The sequence below is a fragment of the Musca autumnalis genome, unplaced genomic scaffold (assembly GCF_047663935.1).
Source record: "Musca autumnalis isolate F117 unplaced genomic scaffold, ASM4766393v1 scaffold_3, whole genome shotgun sequence".
Taxonomy (NCBI): domain Eukaryota; kingdom Metazoa; phylum Arthropoda; class Insecta; order Diptera; family Muscidae; genus Musca; species Musca autumnalis.
This window is the reverse complement of record NW_027411866.1, coordinates 221,890,784-221,910,528: the sequence shown is the minus strand read 5'-3', so window position 1 is coordinate 221,910,528 and position 19,745 is coordinate 221,890,784. Positions and strand designations below refer to the sequence as shown.

At 38.3% G+C, this 19,745-nt stretch overlaps 1 protein-coding gene across 50 annotated transcripts in view; it reads left to right on the top strand.

Moving 5' to 3' along the window:
* OtopLa (proton channel otopetrin-like a) overlaps positions 1-19,327 on the top strand; it is a 250,692-nt gene extending 231,365 nt beyond the window's left edge. For 28 of the 50 annotated variants that reach the window (XM_073976914.1, XM_073976924.1, XM_073976947.1 and 25 more), the window contains 3 exons: positions 7,327-8,813; positions 8,882-9,242; positions 18,955-19,327. In XM_073976914.1, the coding sequence (XP_073833015.1) occupies positions 7,327-8,813; positions 8,882-9,242; positions 18,955-19,095 (1,989 nt within the window). In that variant the 3' untranslated portion in view covers positions 19,096-19,327. The remainder of the gene's footprint in view (positions 1-7,326; positions 8,814-8,881; positions 9,243-18,954) is intronic. The other 22 variants (XM_073976937.1, XM_073976950.1, XM_073976939.1 and 19 more) reach the window with 1 other exon arrangement.
* Positions 19,328-19,745: the final 418 nt, after the last annotated feature.

The window sequence follows — 19,745 nt, the reverse complement described above, 5'->3', positions numbered from 1 at the left end:
ATTTCAGTCATTTCAGTGGGATATTGAGGCCAAAACCTTCAAAATACTATGGTGGGACTATACGAAGGCGTGGACTATACCTACAAATTTCAGGTGGAAAGTTTTATATCCCAAGCGGAGACTAAATACCGAATTTCAGCCAGTTCGGTGAAAATACCGAAAATCGGGGGGTACCGTTCTGTAGGGTTATATATGAAGACGCGGACTTATACTGTGAACCTACACGGCGAAAAAATGCCGTGAAAACAAATAATATGTCTTGATCTAAACATATGTTATGTTATATAATAAATATGTCGGATGCAAACAAAATATTTGTTTGCACACAAATATATTATTTGTTTGCTGCATTTATTTTTCTGGGTTTATACAAACAAATTTCAGTTATTTCGGTGTGATAAAGAGCTAAAACCTTCAAAATACCACAAATCGGGAGGTCGGTTCTATAGGGACTATATCAAAACGTGGACCGATGTAGCTCATTTTCAATACCAAACGCACTAGGAGTAGTAGGATAATAATAGCTTAAAAATTGGTGACGAACAGACTGATATGGTTATATCGACTTAGAATTTAATTTTGATCAAAAATATATATATTTTATAGGGACTCCGACGAATGTTTCGATGTGTTACAAAAGGAGGTCAAACAAACTGAGGGACATGGTTACATTGATTTGAAATTGTGTGACCATTTTATCGATTAAGCGTTATTTTATTAGCCTTATGGCTGAAATCATAAGGCAAAGAAATTGGCGAAAATATCATTCCTAAGAATTTTATTTGCATTTTATTCGGAATTTTAAAGAATCAAGTGGAAATTTACAATCGTTGGGCTTGCTGTTCTGGGAATAGAGCAACATTTTCAAAGATGTAGTGTAAAGAGTTTCAATGTCCTATATATTACCCGGAACAAAATGAATCTTTTGAATTATAAAATCATATTGATATCCCCGCAAAAATATCTTCAAAGCTTACCGAAGCTCAATTGTTATTTTATATATAAAAATATCCATGGCACAATTATCTTCATCGATGAATTTTATATGAGCTTGGACCCCAAAAGATGCTATTCATTTTTGGATCCAAAGCATGTCATTTACACCAATGTTTTGACATATCATTTTCACCAATGCTTTGGCATATCATTTCCACCAATGCTCTGGCATGTCATTTTCAGCAACCCTGTGCAATGATATTATCATTACGACGAGAGTTTTAACAACGTTGGTTGCGATTTCGAGTCTCCGACAACATCAAGCCTATTGTAAATAATTAATCTTATATATTTAGAAAAATGTGTATAAATAAAAACACAAAATTCATCTCTATTGGATCGATGGAATTGGTTCAGATGCTGATGAAAAGATCGGATCTTTCACGATTTCGTTTGAACCAATGCAAAAGATGTCGTGAAATAACGTCATCGCATGGAACCCCTTCCTTCAAATTTTGCTGGGTAACGTTTCATAAAAATATCGCATAGGGGAGGTACCCCGCCCCTTCTGGAATTCAATAAAATATGTAGCCTTTTTTCGGTGCCATCCCTGTACATTCCCTGCCAATATTGAATTGAAAATTGGAAAAAGTGGGCGTGGTAAACTTTTCTTTCCATAAAAACCTAAATTGGGTTATGACAGCTTTTGATTTTTATTCATAAAGATAAGGCGTTTTAAATATGCCCCCTTCAAAATTCAAAAAAATATGCATACTATTTTCACCGGTGGCCATCCCTGTACATTCCCTGAAATTTTCAGGAAAACCGGTTCAGTAGTTTTGTTCTTTGGGTCCTAAAAAAGTAGGTAAGATACGAGACACAACCACAATTGTCTCGCAAATTAACTTCCAAACAGATACACTCGCAATTATTGAAATATAACATTTTTAAAAAAATAGGGTATAGGGAAAGTACCCCGGCCCTTCCGAAATTCAACAAAATTTGTAGCTTATTTTAGCCGGGGGCCATCCTTGGCAATGTCAGGAAAATCGGTTCAGTAGTTTTTGTAGAAATGATAAAAATTGAAAAAAGTGGGCGTGGTCAAAAGTTATTTGCATAAAAACCCAAGTCGGGGTATGACGCACATTTTACAGAAAGAATTATCGAAATCGGTCCAACCGTTCTCAACTAATGCCATTACCAACGAAAGACATTTGATTTTTATTTATATAGATTAGGCAATAAATACTAATCAATGGACAGATTATATGAGTACCTTCATCCTGATTAAGGATATAATGCAGTATTCTGGTTTTACGTCGACATTACAAAAATTTCACGACATATTTTGCAGTAAGCTTAAGGCTTAGACCTACATGTGTTGGTGGAGTAACAAAAACAAGTAAAAACAAGTGAGAAAAGGCTATAGTCGGTACGGGGCCGACTTCGTGATACCCTACACCACTACCTCAGTGCATAATCTTTTCACTCGAAAACATTTCTTTTAGGGAGATACCAAAGTTTTCACCTTTCTGGTTTTTATACCAAATGACTTAAGGCCAACTGAACCAAAACAATTAATATTTAATTTTATATTTGACTTCTATCGACATCACCAACATTAATATGCTTTTATCTCTGTGAGAAAATTTAGTGATGATCCGATCAAAATTGCGACCTCTAGCGTGATTTCCAAAAAATGGATAAATGGGATGTCTATTGCGATATCTCCGTTTTTTGGTCATCTACGCCGACCTAGTTTACATCATTGTAAAGATGGAATCTTCTACTTTCATAGTCAGACTTTGCTTTTGGAAAGTCCCCAAACCAAAGCTGTGATATTCGCTATTATAATTAAAATCGCAAAAATTAAAATTTGGGATTTATTTGCGACTATTGTGATATCTTAGTTGTTTGATCACCTACGAAAACCAACTTTACATCATTAGAAAGGTGATATTTTCTACTTTCATTGTCTGTTTTTGCTTTTGGTATACCCCATACAGAAACTGAGATATTCGCTTTGGAAGAAAACGTTGTCTTTTTATCCATATAAGTTTTTTGCCCATTTCGACCCCTAAATATTATCCGACCATCACAAAAATCAAAAGGCTTCTTCCCATCCGGGACCCCCATCAACATCCAAAATTTCGATCCGATCAAAATTGCGACCTGTAGCGTGATTACAAGGTTTAGATGGACAGACGGACGGACACACATAGCCAGATCGACTCAGCTCGTCGAGGCATTCATTTTGGTATATATAAGTATGGGCCTACGACCATTATTTCGATGTGTTACAAACTTTTTGTCCAAAACCAACATATAATACACTCCCCATATAGTGGTGTAGGGTATAAATGTCAATCCCTCAGTCTGTGTTAATTAAAACACCTTTTTCCCAAAAAAATATGTGTTTAGAGGGTCTTCAGAATTTTGGGCGCATGAAATTGCCGACAAAGATATGGATTAGGATAAAATCTCAAAAGTTTGGCGTGGGAGGTACCTAAAGGAATGGACCGACATACTCCATTTTAGAAGTTTTCTTATTTTGGGAGTTATTCCTCTCGATAGGACCATTATATCCGGAAACATGGGCTTGTGCACGAAAAACATCATATCGCTGTAAACAGGGCTACTAGGATCATCATCGGTAAAAATGTGCAAAGGATTCTTGCACAGAGTCTTAACGGCACTTAAACAAAAATGTTGATCATTTGTGTGATTGGTACTCTACGGAATTGACCGATAGGGCCCATTTTTGAAAATAAACTAAGTTTGGACAAAATATTTCAGAAAGAGTGGGCCTATAAGCACCATCTTCTAATTTAATCTAATATTCGAAGAAATATTGCGATATGCAAAGTGTGGACCAATGCTTTATTCGGTTCGGGAGTTGTCGTGCGCACCAGCCACTACACATGCCGGTCGTAGGGGTTTTTCACAGTTTTCGGGTAATCTTCTCAATAAGTTTGCACTGGTAACATCCCTATAGAAACCTTGAGTTAAACTTTTGCAAGAAAAATCAAAACGATTCGATAGGAGGTCCTTATCTTCACTTTTTCGATATTTTGCGTGGGATGTATCCGAAGGTGTTGACATGTATAGTCTCTATTCTATAGATTTTCTAACCTGATCTATATCTCGTAAAAATATTTCGATGTCCAAAGTGTGGACCAAATCAGTTATCGATAAGGCCCATCTTACACGCAGAGAAAAAAATATGTTTGATCCAACAATATTCCAAGAGCAAAATATGTATTGTTAACATATTATTGGATTCCTCATGTAGTATTGTAAATCCAAAAATAGTTTGTGTCAACTGAACAATATTTCTCTCTTTTCTTCGAAAATTTGTTTCTCTTCTCTCGCTATTCGATGCCGTGTTGAAAAAACAATTTTGGTGAGTTGTGGTGTGTTTGTATGACATGCTGCCTTTACCTTTGTTTTTGTGTGTATGTACTTGTGAGACTCTTGTTTTTATTTGTTTCTGTTTTGTTTCATTCTTCTTTCCTTTTCATGTTTGTTATTGTGTTTAATTATTCCTTATGTTGCGGTGGGTTCTTGTGGCTTTTTGTTTGTCTTTGTTGTCAGCCAATGCAGCAAACAATGTATTGTGTTCATCAATGATTGCAATATTATACGCGACATTTATATCCAAGTTATGCGAAAAGTGTATATGAGAAGTATATGCACTCAAATCAAAAATTTCTGGGCTGGTTTTCTGTATTGACAATACTTTTTGTAAACAAAATTAGATTATGATAGTTCCTATAATCGGTATTGTTAACGATTTTAACAATATTGCGGAAATTCGAAAGTTGTTTTTGTTTTCTATGTTTGGAACAAAAGATGGTATTTTTGGATTTGGACTACAAAGTTTGAACAAAACAAATACATTTTTGGAACCAAAACATATATTTTTGTTCCAACAAAAGCGAAAAATATTTTTTCTCTGCGTGTAGAACTTGATTTAACGTTGCGCAAAACATTACGATTGCCAAATGTTGGTCGAATCGGTTTATCCGTGGTGCCATAGTGGATTTTTTTACAAGTTTCAGGTCATTTTTTCAGGAAGTATGGACTTGCCTCTGAAAAAACTTGCATCGTCGTAATGGGGGCAGCGAGTACAAGTTATTACAAACGAGAGGAGGTCTTAAACTGCATTTTTTCGAAATTTTGTGTGGGAGATACCCAAAGGAGTGAACCGATATAGTCCATATTAGAACTTTATGTCTTTATATGGGTCAAATCGGATAGTCCTTTCGAGAGTTATCGTGCGCATATTTTTGGCGAAATTTGTTTAACTTTTGTGGTGGAGGTACACGAAGGAGTGGGCCGATATGGCCCATCTTCGAACTAAAACTAAGTTTGGACAAAATATTACGAAAGCCAAACTTTGGATCAAACCGCTTAATCCGTTCGAGAGTTATCATCCAGCCACCCAGACAGACTGAAGCGGATTACTTCCAATAGTAGGCTGTTTTTTCTAGGGGAGGGTTACTAACCCGACTCCCAAACCCAAGTTTTTAACGTTCTTATGGGTGAACGCGCGGCACATGTTAGCTCACTACCTTTAACGGGTGTTAAAGGCAGTTCCCCAGGTGACACCACGGGGAGGCCAGTGTCCACTTGGGATGAAAGAGGGACCAAGATAAATCCTGGGCTTTGCCATGTTAAAACCGGTCTGGACCGTTGCTTGGTATCTTCAATCCCCTGCGTCAAAAATTCTTCGAAAGATCTACGGACCAATCTGCGTTGACGGTGAATATCGACGTCGCATGAACCACGAGCTGTATCTGCTATACAACGACATCAATATTGTTAAACGTATCGAGATGCAGCGATTGCGTTGGCTAGGCCATGTCAAGGCGTATAAATACGGACCGCTTGGCGGTGCACGCAGAATTGGCAGGCCAAGGAATAGATGGCGCAAACAAGTGGATGATGAGATGAAAAGGCGCGGTATTCCAGAGTGCGAAGCAACAAATAGAGAGGAATGGAGATCTCTTCTTAGTTCGGCCTATAGAACAAATGTTCTGTAAAGGGCCACCTAAATAAGTAAGTAAGTTAGGATTACTTCCAAACATACTTGGTTCCTAAAACAATTATTTCGATGAGGCACATTTTGTCCGAATGAAAGTGTACATACCCTCGTTAGCATAAATGTTGAGGGTATAAAAAATAAATAAAAATTATATTTTTTAACAATTGTTTAGTTTTTTAATTAGAAATTTATCTAACTGATAGAAGTTTTTCTGTGCCAGCGATAGATTTAGCCATTGCAAATGTGAACTGGTAAAGTTTTTTCTTCGATTGTGAACTTTAGAGAATTTTGGTGAAAATGAACCTTTGGCCCCATACAAATTACTATGAGACCAAAGATCGCTGCGTTGGCAAGGGTTAACGTTAACCGATCGCCATAAAATTTTATATACAAGGTTATTGGATCAAATAGAAAATAATTAAGGAGTTTAAAAAACATTTGGGGTCGCTCTAACATACCACCAAAATATCAATATTTGTTTTATTTATAACAAAACATTCTACGACTTCTTTCCCAATGTATTCAATACTGTTGTTGTTCATTAAATGCATTCTTTTGGAAGATTCTGCAAAACCTACAAACAATTCGCAAATCATTTCCACTTATGCTTAGCAAACCATTATCATCACCATCGTCACTTCATGTTTTCTCTTTCCCTTCATTTGAATTAAAAAAACAACCAATTGGCATACACTTACAGTGAACACACACAAACACATCTTCATCAATATTTATTCATAATTTATATGAAAATCATACAGTTTATCACCCTCCCAGTGAACATTTACTTTCCTACGAATCTTGACTGCAGCTTAGTCACTTTTAATAGGCCTAAAATTAAGACGAAATGTTCTCTGGGATCTTATTTCACATACACACCCACTCACATTTCCCTTCGTTCCACACTGACACATACGAAAAAAATAAAAACCGAAAAAAACGAAATTAATTTGTGCTATGTTTGCTAATTTAACTCATGCAATTATCAAACCCTTCTCCCTTTCCCTTTGTGTCATTGTTAAACCATCTGTATCACCGCGCAGCCTAGGCCAACTCTACAGGTATGATTTTGATTTTTGCTCTCTGAAATCATCACTTTTCTTTGGTTCAATATTTTCTTCATTTTGAAAAAAAAAATCTTTGCTTTACATTTTTTGAGTTCGAAACCTTTTTTGTAAAGTAAAAAAGTGAGTGTGTATGTTCCGACCTAAAAGGAACATCCTAATGGCTTTGTTTTGGGGGAAATTAAACTATAGTTAATTGCTAATGTAGAATTATTTTCCATTGTTAAAGTAACAATTTACTCATATTCTATTCTCTCCCCACTTTCTCTCTGTTTACAGTTGAACATCCACCGTTTCAAGGTTATTGCCCGTTTTGGTTTAATGCATGTGGTGGCCACCAACATCTGTGTCTGGATTCGAACATTGGTTAAGGAATCTTTGTTGGAAATTACTCTCTACCATCAACGTCGTGACCCTGATCCCAATGAATCGTCTATTGGTCAATCGATACGTCAACATGCCTTACGTCATGCCGGCACTGTCTTACGCACCCACTATGGACCCAATGAAGAATTTGAAGTTTTGGATGGTGAAGACCTGTTGCCCAAGGATGCATACACCACTAATGGTGTGCTCTCGAAAATGTTGGCCAAAACTGTGGATGGCATTTCCAAAACATTAGGTATGGGCTCGAATGAGGTAGCTGATCCTGTTACCAGTACCACTACTACCACCACAACTACGACAATGAGACCGGCATTTACCACCCCCAGCTATCAATGGCAAAGCACTACTGTGGCACGCAAGTTGAAGAAGTTTATCACTAGTACCACGGCGGCGGCAACCATGGGAACATCGTCTACCACGCCCAGTTCGACGACAAGTACTTCGACATCTACAACAACAACTACCACCGCGTTGCCAGCCACCTCACCATTGGCGACAACAACGACCACAGAATTACCCTTTAACAATTTCCAGCAGAATTTATACTCCTCCACCGGTTCTCCATTAGCTGCAGCAGTAGAACATTTGGCCTCCTCTCCCAGTACCACCACCACAGCTGAGACCACCGCCTCTGGTTTTGATACCTCTAGTGTAGCATCCAGTGTAGCATCATTTTTCTCATCTCTCATGTCAAGCACCCCATCATCACCCATTACCTCAACCACCACCACCACAAACATTCCCATCTCCACCACCACTACTGTATCATCCTTGGCCGATAAAACCACCGAAAGTTCATTGGGATTCATTAACAATCTCATGGAAAATAGTTATCAAACCTTTTCGGGTATTTCCCATCCTGAAGCCGCCAGTATTGTGACCTTTGAGAATTTTGAAAACCTAGACAACATCTATCCAGCAGCCCTGTCCTCCAATGTGGGCACCTTGAATTCCACCGCTTGTGGTCGTGTCGATATTATGGGTACCATTGTATACGATTCAGCTCCCTATTTGTATCCCTTCATCATAGAATACTCCCTGATTGGTGCCGTAGTCCTCTATGTCATGTGGAAGCATATTGGCCGTTATCCCGGTCGTATGAATGACGATGATTTGGAACATCGCCTGGAAGTAATGCTATCGCGTCGTGCTGTGGCCATGGCTCAACAGGCACGTTCCGGTCGAGTGGACTGTGTTGGCTCCTCGAAAGGTTTATTCTTTGGTCTATTGTTGTTGGTGGGTGCTTTGATATGTTTGATACTCTTCTTCGTCTTGGTGCGTCATCAGCAGTTCTCGTTGCTGGCCATATATTTGGCCGATGCCAGTCATTGTATACTAATGGTATTTGCCATTCTGGCCATAATTATTGGATTTATAAGGTAATCCCATTTGAGACTCTTTGATTATCTAACTTTTTCTAAAATCCCCTCTTTCTCTCCCTTTACAGAGTCAAGAACTTGAAATTCCGCTGCGAAGAACAATCCAACTTGAATGACATTTTGTTGCGCATCTCTGCCTTCGGTCTCTTCACCTACTCGGTGTTCTCTGTCATCTCGGGCAGTCTTAAAGTTTTGGAACATGAACCCAGTCTTTTGGTTACCACCACCAGTGCTGTTGCTGTCCTTCAAGTCATCCTACAGCTGTTGTTCATTGCCGATGTATCACGACGCCGTGTCCACTTACCCGAACATGATCGCAGCAAACCGGGTCGCCAAATTGTCACCTTCTTGTTGATCTGCAACGTGGCCATGTTCGCCATTTACACATTTGATGCTCAAAAAGTATACGCCAATCCCGTAAGTAGATATGTACGTGAGCAATATTCGGCTAAAATGGAGATATACGTATGTGTGTTAAGAAATTTGTTGCTTTTATTTCTTTTTTTCTTTTTACGAGATTTTTTGAGAATCCCCCGATTGCCTCCAGTAGATGATGATGATGTAGAATGTTTCCAAGTAGTTGAGATTTGTTTTCACAATTTTTTTTTTCATTCAAATATTAACTACATTTTTGCGTATGATACAAAATTGGTTGCAAGTTTTTATTGGCAAAAAAAGTATTTTGAGGAGAGTGGTTTCGATTGTCAGGCTTGACAACTAAACTGCAGAATGTTGTTCTGCATTTGATGGTTTTTATTCTTTCTTGCATTTCTGAAACATTATAACCTAACTCCTAGTTAACTTCCAAATGCCTCGGCTCTATTATTGAACATGATGTTGGAGATGGACACACCCTAATGGACCGGTCGCAAACCCTAGCTACGTCTGTGTTCACTATTTTTGGATAGTAATATATTGTAGTGGCATATGCATCCTCGGACATTATTATGTCTCTGAGTCTAGGTTTAAGGACCACCTAAAATATTTTCTTTAGCTACTTCACTCGGGGACAAACGGTCCATTGTACTGATCCTGTAAATAAAAGGGAAATGGTACATTTAAAAAAGCGCAAAGAGTAAAATGAAGATTAAAAAGTGAATAAAATACGGCTTAAAAGATGATGATGTCAACTAATTGCATTTAAGTTAAAACTTGGACTCGTTCAGTATACTTTGCCCATAGACATGTCTCTCGAGCTTTTAATAATACGCACCGCTCCCAGTGCCTTCTTCACTTTCGAATGCATATGTATACATATTTCTAAACTTTTTAAAAGTTGATTCAATGATTTTGCTGTCAATGATCCCATCGATCCATCTAGACAGTTTAGAGGTTCGATCTCACCTAGTTGTTCTCGATGTATCTCACTACGTCATGTGGAGCGGTTTCGATATTGTTACGGAATTAGGGTTTAACATAATTCCGCGTAGACGTTATTTTATTCCCCGATGCGATTTGTACCACATAAAACGAAGGTTCGTTTTAGATTACGACTCTACAGTTATTTACTTATTCACGCCAGACTTTATTTCTGTACTGGAACAAAGCTAACTCCTGTAACTGGTAAGCACACAGCTTTACTCTATTCAGGTTACTCTCTTTAGATTACACTGATGGTTTTAAGTCGTGGCATGATTTACAACTCCATCCCCCAGCCGCTCCTTTCATTTATACGTGCCCGCTGATACATAGACTGCAATGATCACGCGATATCCTAGTGGATTCGCAAATACACATACGCACATAGTCGTAGGCAACGAATTTTTGTGGCAGAGGTAGTAAATAAGGTAGAGGAGCAGGGCCCGCTAGCAAGATGAACTAGTTCGGTATCGGAAACTCGTCGATTCTCTGCGTTACAGTAACTAGTTCCACTTTAGACCCCTCACAATGCATTCAACTATAAACTTTAACGTGGGGATGTCATAGGAGGTAACCAATTGACCCTCTCTGCATTACCTGTTGGTGGTATTGTACTAGTTCCAAGTTTACAGTCATATACCACTACCATTAAAAAAGTGGTAGATTTTATTTAAGAGTAAATAGTCGCAACTGACGCCTCGTCGTTTACTCGGGGATAAACAGTTGTCAATTGGTTCCCTTCGCATTACTTAGGGGTCAGTTTTGTACTAGTACATACCACTTAATTCTCCTTTTTTCTACCAGAACAATATGAATAATATGTACGAATATGTTCAGTTAATAACACTAGCTTCTGTTATTGGATGCTGCATTTTTATTGAAGTTATTACGAAAATGTAAATGTGAATTATTTATACAACTCGTCGTTTAATTTAAGTTGATTAAGTCGTAACTGACGCCTCCTCTGCTATTGGATGCAGCATTTATACATATGTAAGTTATTAAGAAAATGCAAATGTGAATTATTTATAAAACTGATGCCTTGTCGTTTACTTGGGGATATAAAGGTGTCGATTGGTTCCCTTCGCATTAATTTGGGGTCAATTGTATACTAGTACCGCTTAGAACTAGTTCTGGACTAACAAAATTGTGACAATTGGAATTTTCATTGCTAGCGGGGGTTACAATGAATGACGTCACCATACAGAAGCATAACAGAATAGTACTATTATGTTTGGACGTACAAAGCAGATATTTGCGACAGTAGGAGAAGATGAGCGAAAATCTGCTTCAAGATGGGTACCACTCACCGTTGGTTAGTTTTGCTTCATCACCGGGTATACGCCTTCTTGTTGGGAAATTTGAAATACTAAAATGACTGATCGTCCATTTAATCCAGTCATTACTACTTAACCTACCCTGCAAAAAGTTTGCCTCCAAAAATGCAGTTAAATCATTTTTACATGTGGTTTGGATTGACATCGAATTATGCATTTTCAGTTATGATTTTTACAAGAGCGAGACTACCGAAAGGTGTATTCTATAATCACTGCATTTTAACTAACCCTTTGGAATCCCATTTTAACTAACCAAAGCATCCAAAGCACGCGTTTTCATGCAATGCTTTTGGTTGACTTTAAATGCACTCTTCGGAATATGCAGTTCAAAGATGCAATAAAAATGCAAACTATAACAAAATAAATAAAAAGAATTTATTGTTTGGGTAAAACAAGAATAATAAGAACTTTATTACATTAACACAAAATTAGAAAATTTCTTCAATGACGTCAATCGCAACTGAATTTGTTTCGTCCGCTCTCCATTTAATCCATGCTGAAATGTTCTTGCTTCATCTGGTAAAGGGGTTCATAATTGTCTTCCCATCAGCAGTTGAGATAGCGTAAAAATGTTCCCGACTTTTGGTTGTATTTTTTTTATTTTATCAACATTGTAGAAATTGATGCACTCTTTTTTGTCTTTGGAAGAATGGTGTCGCTGTTTGTAGGTGTCTACAAACTGGTTTGCTTGTAGGGATCCCTAAGCAACTGCTTGTAAATTGTATCGAACCGAGTGCCTTTTTTACGACTTCCTTGAGCTGCATCCGGATGCAATTTAAATGAGAAAAATGGATGATAATCGTTGGATCGCATCCAAATGCGTTTAAAATGTAAGAAATTGGAGTGTCTTTTTGACGACTCCGATTGAACTGCATCCAGATGGTGTTAATATGTGAGAAAAGGAACTCATTTGTTGGATCGCATCCGAATGCGGTTAAGATGTGAGAAATGCAGTGCACTTTTCACGACTCCGTTTGTATCCAAAACATGCCGTGACAGAACTAGTCTACATTGCACTACTTCCAATTAACACAATGGTGGTGTCGATATCATTATGTTTCGTAAAGTGTACTGGCCAATAGGCCCAGTGTTTCCAATACGAAGTGGTTTTGTACCAGCATCTAATAAAAAATCCCGGGCTATGAATATGTTCCGTTTCCGTCAGTTCCGTATGTCAACATGTCAACGTCGGTGAGATTTAATGGATGTAGGGAGTGGGTACACTTCTGGTCTTAGCCGCCTCCAGGGCTACTGCAATAGCAGTTATGTTACCGTTTGCTCATGTTGTTGTTCAGTGGTCCAGAAATACGTCGTTCTTGCAACTTAATTCCAACGATCTTCACAACAATATCTGTGAATTTGTAGACTTTATGAGTCGAAGAAACATCATGGTCGCCCGTAGGAGGAGCGAAGGAGGAGGAAATGACTTCCTTATAGACCACTCTTCCCAGTACAGACCTATCTCGCTTGAGTTTGACTATAGTGACGCATATATGGAATTTATGGGGGTAGCAGTAAAGTGTGGGACTATCGAGGTAGAGTTTCCTAATGTTTATATAACGCCGATGAATTCTTTTGCAATGGATTATATGCCGGATATTAGTCCGCTTTTAGAAGGCAATAACCGTTTGGTGCTAGGGGACTTAAATCATGAGCTTTGGCATTCTGACCTAGGCAATGACGAGAGGAGTACAGCGCTGGTCGAGCAAATTTATAGCTTAACATTTTGCACGGTCAACAAAGGAGGGTAAAGGAGATTGCCACAGTTCGGCAGACACCACCACATTGATATCCGGCCTGATAAATTAAGTGTACTGACAACCCTTCATTTCCCTTGGCTCAGGTCATTTTCCTATCATAGTGTACGTTAGCAGACTAACCGCATTTATAAACTGCAACACTTTTTAACCGTGGGAAACTGATTGGTAGGGGTTTCTATAATTTACCAATCCCCGATCTATAGAGCTGCCCATTCCCCCAGATCCTCGAATTTTCCAGGATATCATCAGTGTGGGACATCAACGTGTATGGCTCATTAACATTTTTAAACCCTGACTATTCTGAACCATTGAAACTGAATCGGCAGAGAATTTACCAATCACAGTTCCATAGAATTGCGTGAGATCCTCGGGTGACTGAGAGAATTTTCCTGGACACCATCACAGCTGCGGCGCTCACTGCATACCTGCTGGTCGAATATCTGAAATAAGACCAAATTTCACAGCAGGGGTGACGGGACTAGCAAAAAAGCGCGATGAGTTTTTTGTGCGATCTCTGGAATAGCGAACTTACTTTTTAATTCAACAGGCCAGTCCACGAGCATAAGCGGAACAAGTAGCTATACCATATGAATCAATGCAACATTGGTATAGGTTTAAGTAAGTTGTGGGCAACGGTAAAATCACTCTCGAATTTGGGAAAGAAGGATGCTAGAACGCATGTTACTTTCAAGAGCACCCTGAGAGTGATAGGTCGGACAACCGTGTACTAGAGCCCTCTAAGCCGAAAAAGTACCACCATATTTTACGTTGAGCGTAGGTGTATAAGTCATCCAAACTGGATGTAACCGGAGTTAAGTAATAATAAGTAACACGGTGCTCTTGAAGCAATTTTGAATGGAAGGTGCTTACACCTGGGAAGTTTTTGTGGATTCTGAAACTACAATGTTCAAAACCGTTACACCAGGGAAGTTTTTGCGGATTTTGAAACAGCAATGTTCATCGCGGTCAAAATTCACATTTTTAGGTTTATTTTAGGTTTTTGGCGATAACCGCAAGTCCTATCGAAATGGGGCCAAAGAAAATGTTGTAGCTGTGAAAAATTTCTGGAGGATTGACCGTTATGATTTGTTCCTAGGTTTTAACATTTTTGAGATATGTAGATGTTCAGGTCAAATTTTTAGCTTATTGGTTGGGTTTTTACGATTTGCTTGAAAACGGTAAGTCTTATCGAAATTGAACTAGAGAGAATTTTTTAGCTGTGAAAATTCTCTACAAGATTGGCTTTCCTAATTTTATCCTAGGTTGTACCATTTTTGAGATATATAAGTTTAAGTTGGTAAATTGCAGTCATGACATTGTTTTATAAGGAGGCATTACTGTCAACGCATTATCCCAATTTGATCTTCTATATTTCAATAACGGTAAAACCTACGAAAGGTAAAGGGCAGTCTTGTAAAGAATTTTAATAGCTACAACATGTTCTTCAGTCCCATTTCAATAGGACTTGCGATTTCCAAACAAAATCATGAATACCTAAAAAACCCCAAAAATGTCATATTGAATCGCGATTTATTTAAAAAGCGCTCCGGCGATTTTTTATTCTTTTTTTATTTTTCTCATCTATGAACATTGTAGTTTCAGAAACCGCAAACACTTTTCAGGTGTAAGCACCTTCCATTTAAAGTTGCTTCAAGAGCACGGTGTCCACAATTTATCGTTAAGCAGTATTCTAATTCTAATGTATACGGGGCTCCCCATGAACATATTCGTCTATGGTGTCATGATTCCGACCACAAACTACACCAAAATATTTCAGTTTAATAGTATGTTTAAGTTATCCGCGGATGCCGCAACTATTTATCTCTGTTCGGCAGCACTTGGGATGCTGACAAAGAATGGGCCGGTCTGTAGTAGGCTATGCCGTGGCTGTATGCAGTGGAAGAATATCCGCACCTGCCAGAATACCCCTCTGAGGTCTGCAACAGGGTACCTCCTTATGACACCAGTAGACCATCTTCAAGGGGAGACGAATAATTGACCGATGCATGAGCTGTTGATGCAGTACCTGCTAGGGTGTTACCGTCGTAAGCATTGGTGCCACAATCTAATGGAAATGCTTTCCCCACCTACCCACGTCAGGTGAGATTTGCGCGATCTAGATAGAATTCATAGATCAACGAGCCTATAGGGTAGAGTGTGAATGCCTCCATCACAGCAAAAGAACGGTAACTGCTAAGTCAAACCCGATTGTTAACATCCGAATGACCAATCCATATTGGGCCCGAATTGATGGCACGATACCCAACACAAGCCTGCATGTGGATCAGGACCTCACGACACTCTACATTTGTTAATCTGCCCAGCTAACGACACGCATCTGTCTCCTGATTATCTATGATCGCAGCCAGTCGAAGTTGCAGTATTTTTAGAATCTGGACACAGAGGAACCATAACCAGATAATTGGTAAAGATATACAAAGGAATACATTTTTGTTGCTACAACAACAGCAACTCTCTAACCAACCGATTTGAACATTTTTTTTCTAAACTTGGATCAATTTCGAAGATGGACCATATCGGTCTACTCCTTCGTGTACCTCCCACACAATTTGAACACTGCACGTTATTACGGTGTCCACGCAATATTTCATCCGCATCGCAATATTCATTCCAGGTATTTGCAGATTAGGTTCGAATATATACCATATCGGACGACTCCTTCATTCCTTTCAAAATTTTTTGCAAGGTGATGCTAAAGAATGTGTCCCGGTTTGTTTGGAAATTGTTTGCAGCATTTTTGTACTCGCGACCTCTATTATGACGGTAAAAGTCCGTACTTTCCGAAATAATGGCACAAAAGATCTAAAACAGCTCTGCCGGCACAAACTAAAATGTCTGATTTTACCGAAACCTAGCATATCGTGAAATGTCTTTCAAACGTACATCCAATTCCAAGAAGGTTTATATCGGACAACTACTTCGGATACCATTCTCACAAAAGTTCGAAATTAAGTTTAAGAGCTTTTGTAGGATCGTTTTGAAATTTTCACCGAATGTACTCCTTGGTCCTGCTTGCAAAGTCCATGCTTCCGGACTAAAACCGCTGGTGTGTCCAAACGTTGTACATCGTAAAACTTAAATCAAGTTCAATGATGGACTATATCGGACAACTCTTTCCGGTTCATCCAACATACATATGTACTTACTTATAGGTTGTTGCAAAGACTTCTCCAATTCGACCTGTCTTGAGCCATAGATTTGGTAGTTGTGGGCTCTATAATTCTTTCTGCTTCTAGTACCAGAGGATCTTGCCTCCTATACTCATCTTGGTAGTCGATTGTCTGGCATTCTGGCAACATGCCCAAACTATCTTAGGCTATTTTGTTTAACTCTGTTCTTTAGCGTCTCAATTTCTAAAGTGGTTCTTATAGTGTCACCTCGCACTCAGTTCCTTCCAGTTTTTTTCCAGCACCTCGCTACAGATATTTCTTTTCTTTGGTTTTTATGTTGTGAGGGCCCACGATTTACTCCCGTACGTAAGCATGTTGATTTGAATACGGCTAGTTTGATTAATACGCGGTTAAGCGCCGTTCTAGGGCTGTTCGAGGATACCCTCAGCATTTATGCTAACGAGGGTATATACACTTTCATACGGGCAAAATGTGCCTCATCGAAATAATGGTTTTTGCCCCATACTTGGTTGGACGAAATGTGTTTCAGATTGAGCAATGTCCGTCCGTCTGTCCGTCCGTATGTCTATCTGTCTGTAACTCTCGAACGGATCAACCGATTCGGTCCAAAATTTGGCTTTCGTAATATTTTGTCCAAACTTAGTTTAAGTTCGAAGATGGGTTATATCGGTCCACTTCTTCCGGTAACTCCCCCACAAAAGATCGAAAATGTTCGGAAAATTTGTACGTACGATAACTCTTAAAGGAAGAAACCGATTCGGTCCATAATTTGCAACTCGTGAAACGTCTACCAGACTTAGATGTGGTTTCAATATGGACTCAATCGGTTAACTCCTTCGGGTACCTCCCACACAAAATGTCGGAAAAGTTCAGTTTAGGGCCATCTCTCGAATCGCTTTGATTTTTGCTTTAACAACTTGTATTCGCTGCCCCCCATACGACGGTATAAGTTTAATCAGGGGCAAGTCCATACTTCCTGAGAAAATAGCATGAAAGTTGCAAAAAAAACCCTATAACACCTTGTGAGGTGGTTGGAGCGCAAGATAACTCTCGAACGGATCTGCCGACTAGGTCCAAAATTTGGCCTTAGTAATATTTTGTCCAAACATAGTTTAAGTTCGAAGATAAGCCATATCTGTTCACTCCTTCATGTACCTCCCCCACAAAAGTTCAAAAATGTTCGGACAAATTGTTCGTACGGTAACTCTTGAAGGGAGTGGCCCAATTGGTCTATACTTTACACATCCAAATATATCTACCAGATATAGATCAGGTTCAAATATGGACTATATTTGTCCACTCCATCCGGTACCTCCCACACAAAATTTCGGATAAGTTCGCCTTAAGATCTGCTATCGAATCACTTTGATTTTTATTGAATCAACTTGCATTCGCTGCCTCAATTACGACTTTCAGGGGCAAATCCACACTTCTTGAGCAAACAGGCCGAAGGGTGTAAAAACAACCTATGGCACCATATGTAGTGGCTGCAGATCCACTTCCATAATGGTCAATGTCGATCCATTCCTTTAAGTATTTCCTCCGCAAAACTTTTGCTCTTTAATCCTAATCAACATTTTTGTCGTTTCATACGCCCAACATTTTTAAAACCCGCAAATACATACATACGGTTTTTGGGAAAAATTGTTTCAATATACACAGGCTGAGGGTACATCTCTGTCGGCCAAGCCGACTGATACTTTTTTTACTTGTTTTTTTTACCAAATTTGTTCCTTGCGATATAAGTTTTTTCGCTTCCTGACTTAATGACCCAAAAGCTGAAAAAAATCTACGGTATACAACTAAAACGGGGTTACCTCTACTTATCGAAAAGAAATGCATTGTATTTACTTCCTCCGATTTAATCAGAGCTCCGAAATACTCGCACGAATTTTCTTTTAGAAGTTTTGGTGTTGAAAGTGTTACGCAGTACAGCTGTCAATAACAGTTTTTATTATGGTATCGACCGAATCAACAATTTTCAACTGATTTGGCCAAATGTATGGATTTTAGAACCCCATTAATTAGAGACCTTCTGTGCCCCACATTCTCAATAGTGGTTTCTGTTTTGGGATTTGTGTTTGGGTGTAGTAGGAAACGTTTTAGTAGATTTTGAGTGAATTTAAGGCCAAAAACATGTCCTTTAGTACTATGGATGTAACTGGCTATACACAGGCTATGGAATATTTGTCGATCGACTTTCATGCATCACTTTAAATATTTTCAAAATTTAAATTAATTCGAAATGTGTGCAAAAATGTAGTTTGCTATCCCCAAATCAAACAAATCAAGCAATAAGTCATTTCTCATTCATATTGAAAATATGATTTTGTAAAAAAGTTCATAAATTTTGTTTCTTTTTTCAATCTCATAACATACAAACACACACACAAAAACATATCTTCATAAATATTGCTTCACATCATAACGTTCCCTCACTGATTATCGTGCAATTGTATTTGAAAACATATTTGAAATTTCGAAATTAATTTTTGCAAATTTTCCATACCCCTCTCTCTTTCTAAAAATACAGGTGCAATTGGACTTCTATGGTTATGTGCCATGGGCCATTATTCAACGTGTTACACTGCCTCTATGCATTTTCCATCGTTTCCATAGTGCCGTAACACTAGCTGAGATCTGGAAGACCACCTACAAGGCGCGTTTGGAGTAAATTATCCAATAAATGAATGAATGAATTAGAAACAAGAATAACAACAACATCACCGCCAACACCACAACAAAGTAAAATTTAATCAACAACAAGAAGAACACAAGAAGCATTCAATTAAATTTAAGGAAACCAAAACATTTTTGAGAAAAAAAGTTGACTTTTTCCCCAGAACCGGGGGAATTGGTTCAAAAGAAAAAAACAAACAAACAACAATTTATCATATTAAAGAAAACAATTTAAGAAATGTTCGTGAATCATTACAAAAAAGCAGAAGAAGAAGAAAGCTAAACAAAACAAAAACTCACCACAGAACAAAAAAGTATGAATTAAATATATAATTAAAAAATATATATTTAGTTTATAAACAATAACCATACCGAAAAAAATAGTAATTTAAAATGCCATATACATATATAAAAAATGCACCAAAATAGTAGAGAATGAAAATAAAAAACAAAACATTAATAAGCATTTCTTAAACTATAAGCCATGACATGTTGAAAAGAAAGTTCGCCGATCAACCACAGGCACCCCATGAATGCAGAATCTCAAAATCCAAATGAACAAAAGGCCACTACACAGCGAAATATTTACAGAAAAGCAACAACCAGAAACATCCTTAAGGACCATTTTATGGAGTTTATAGACAA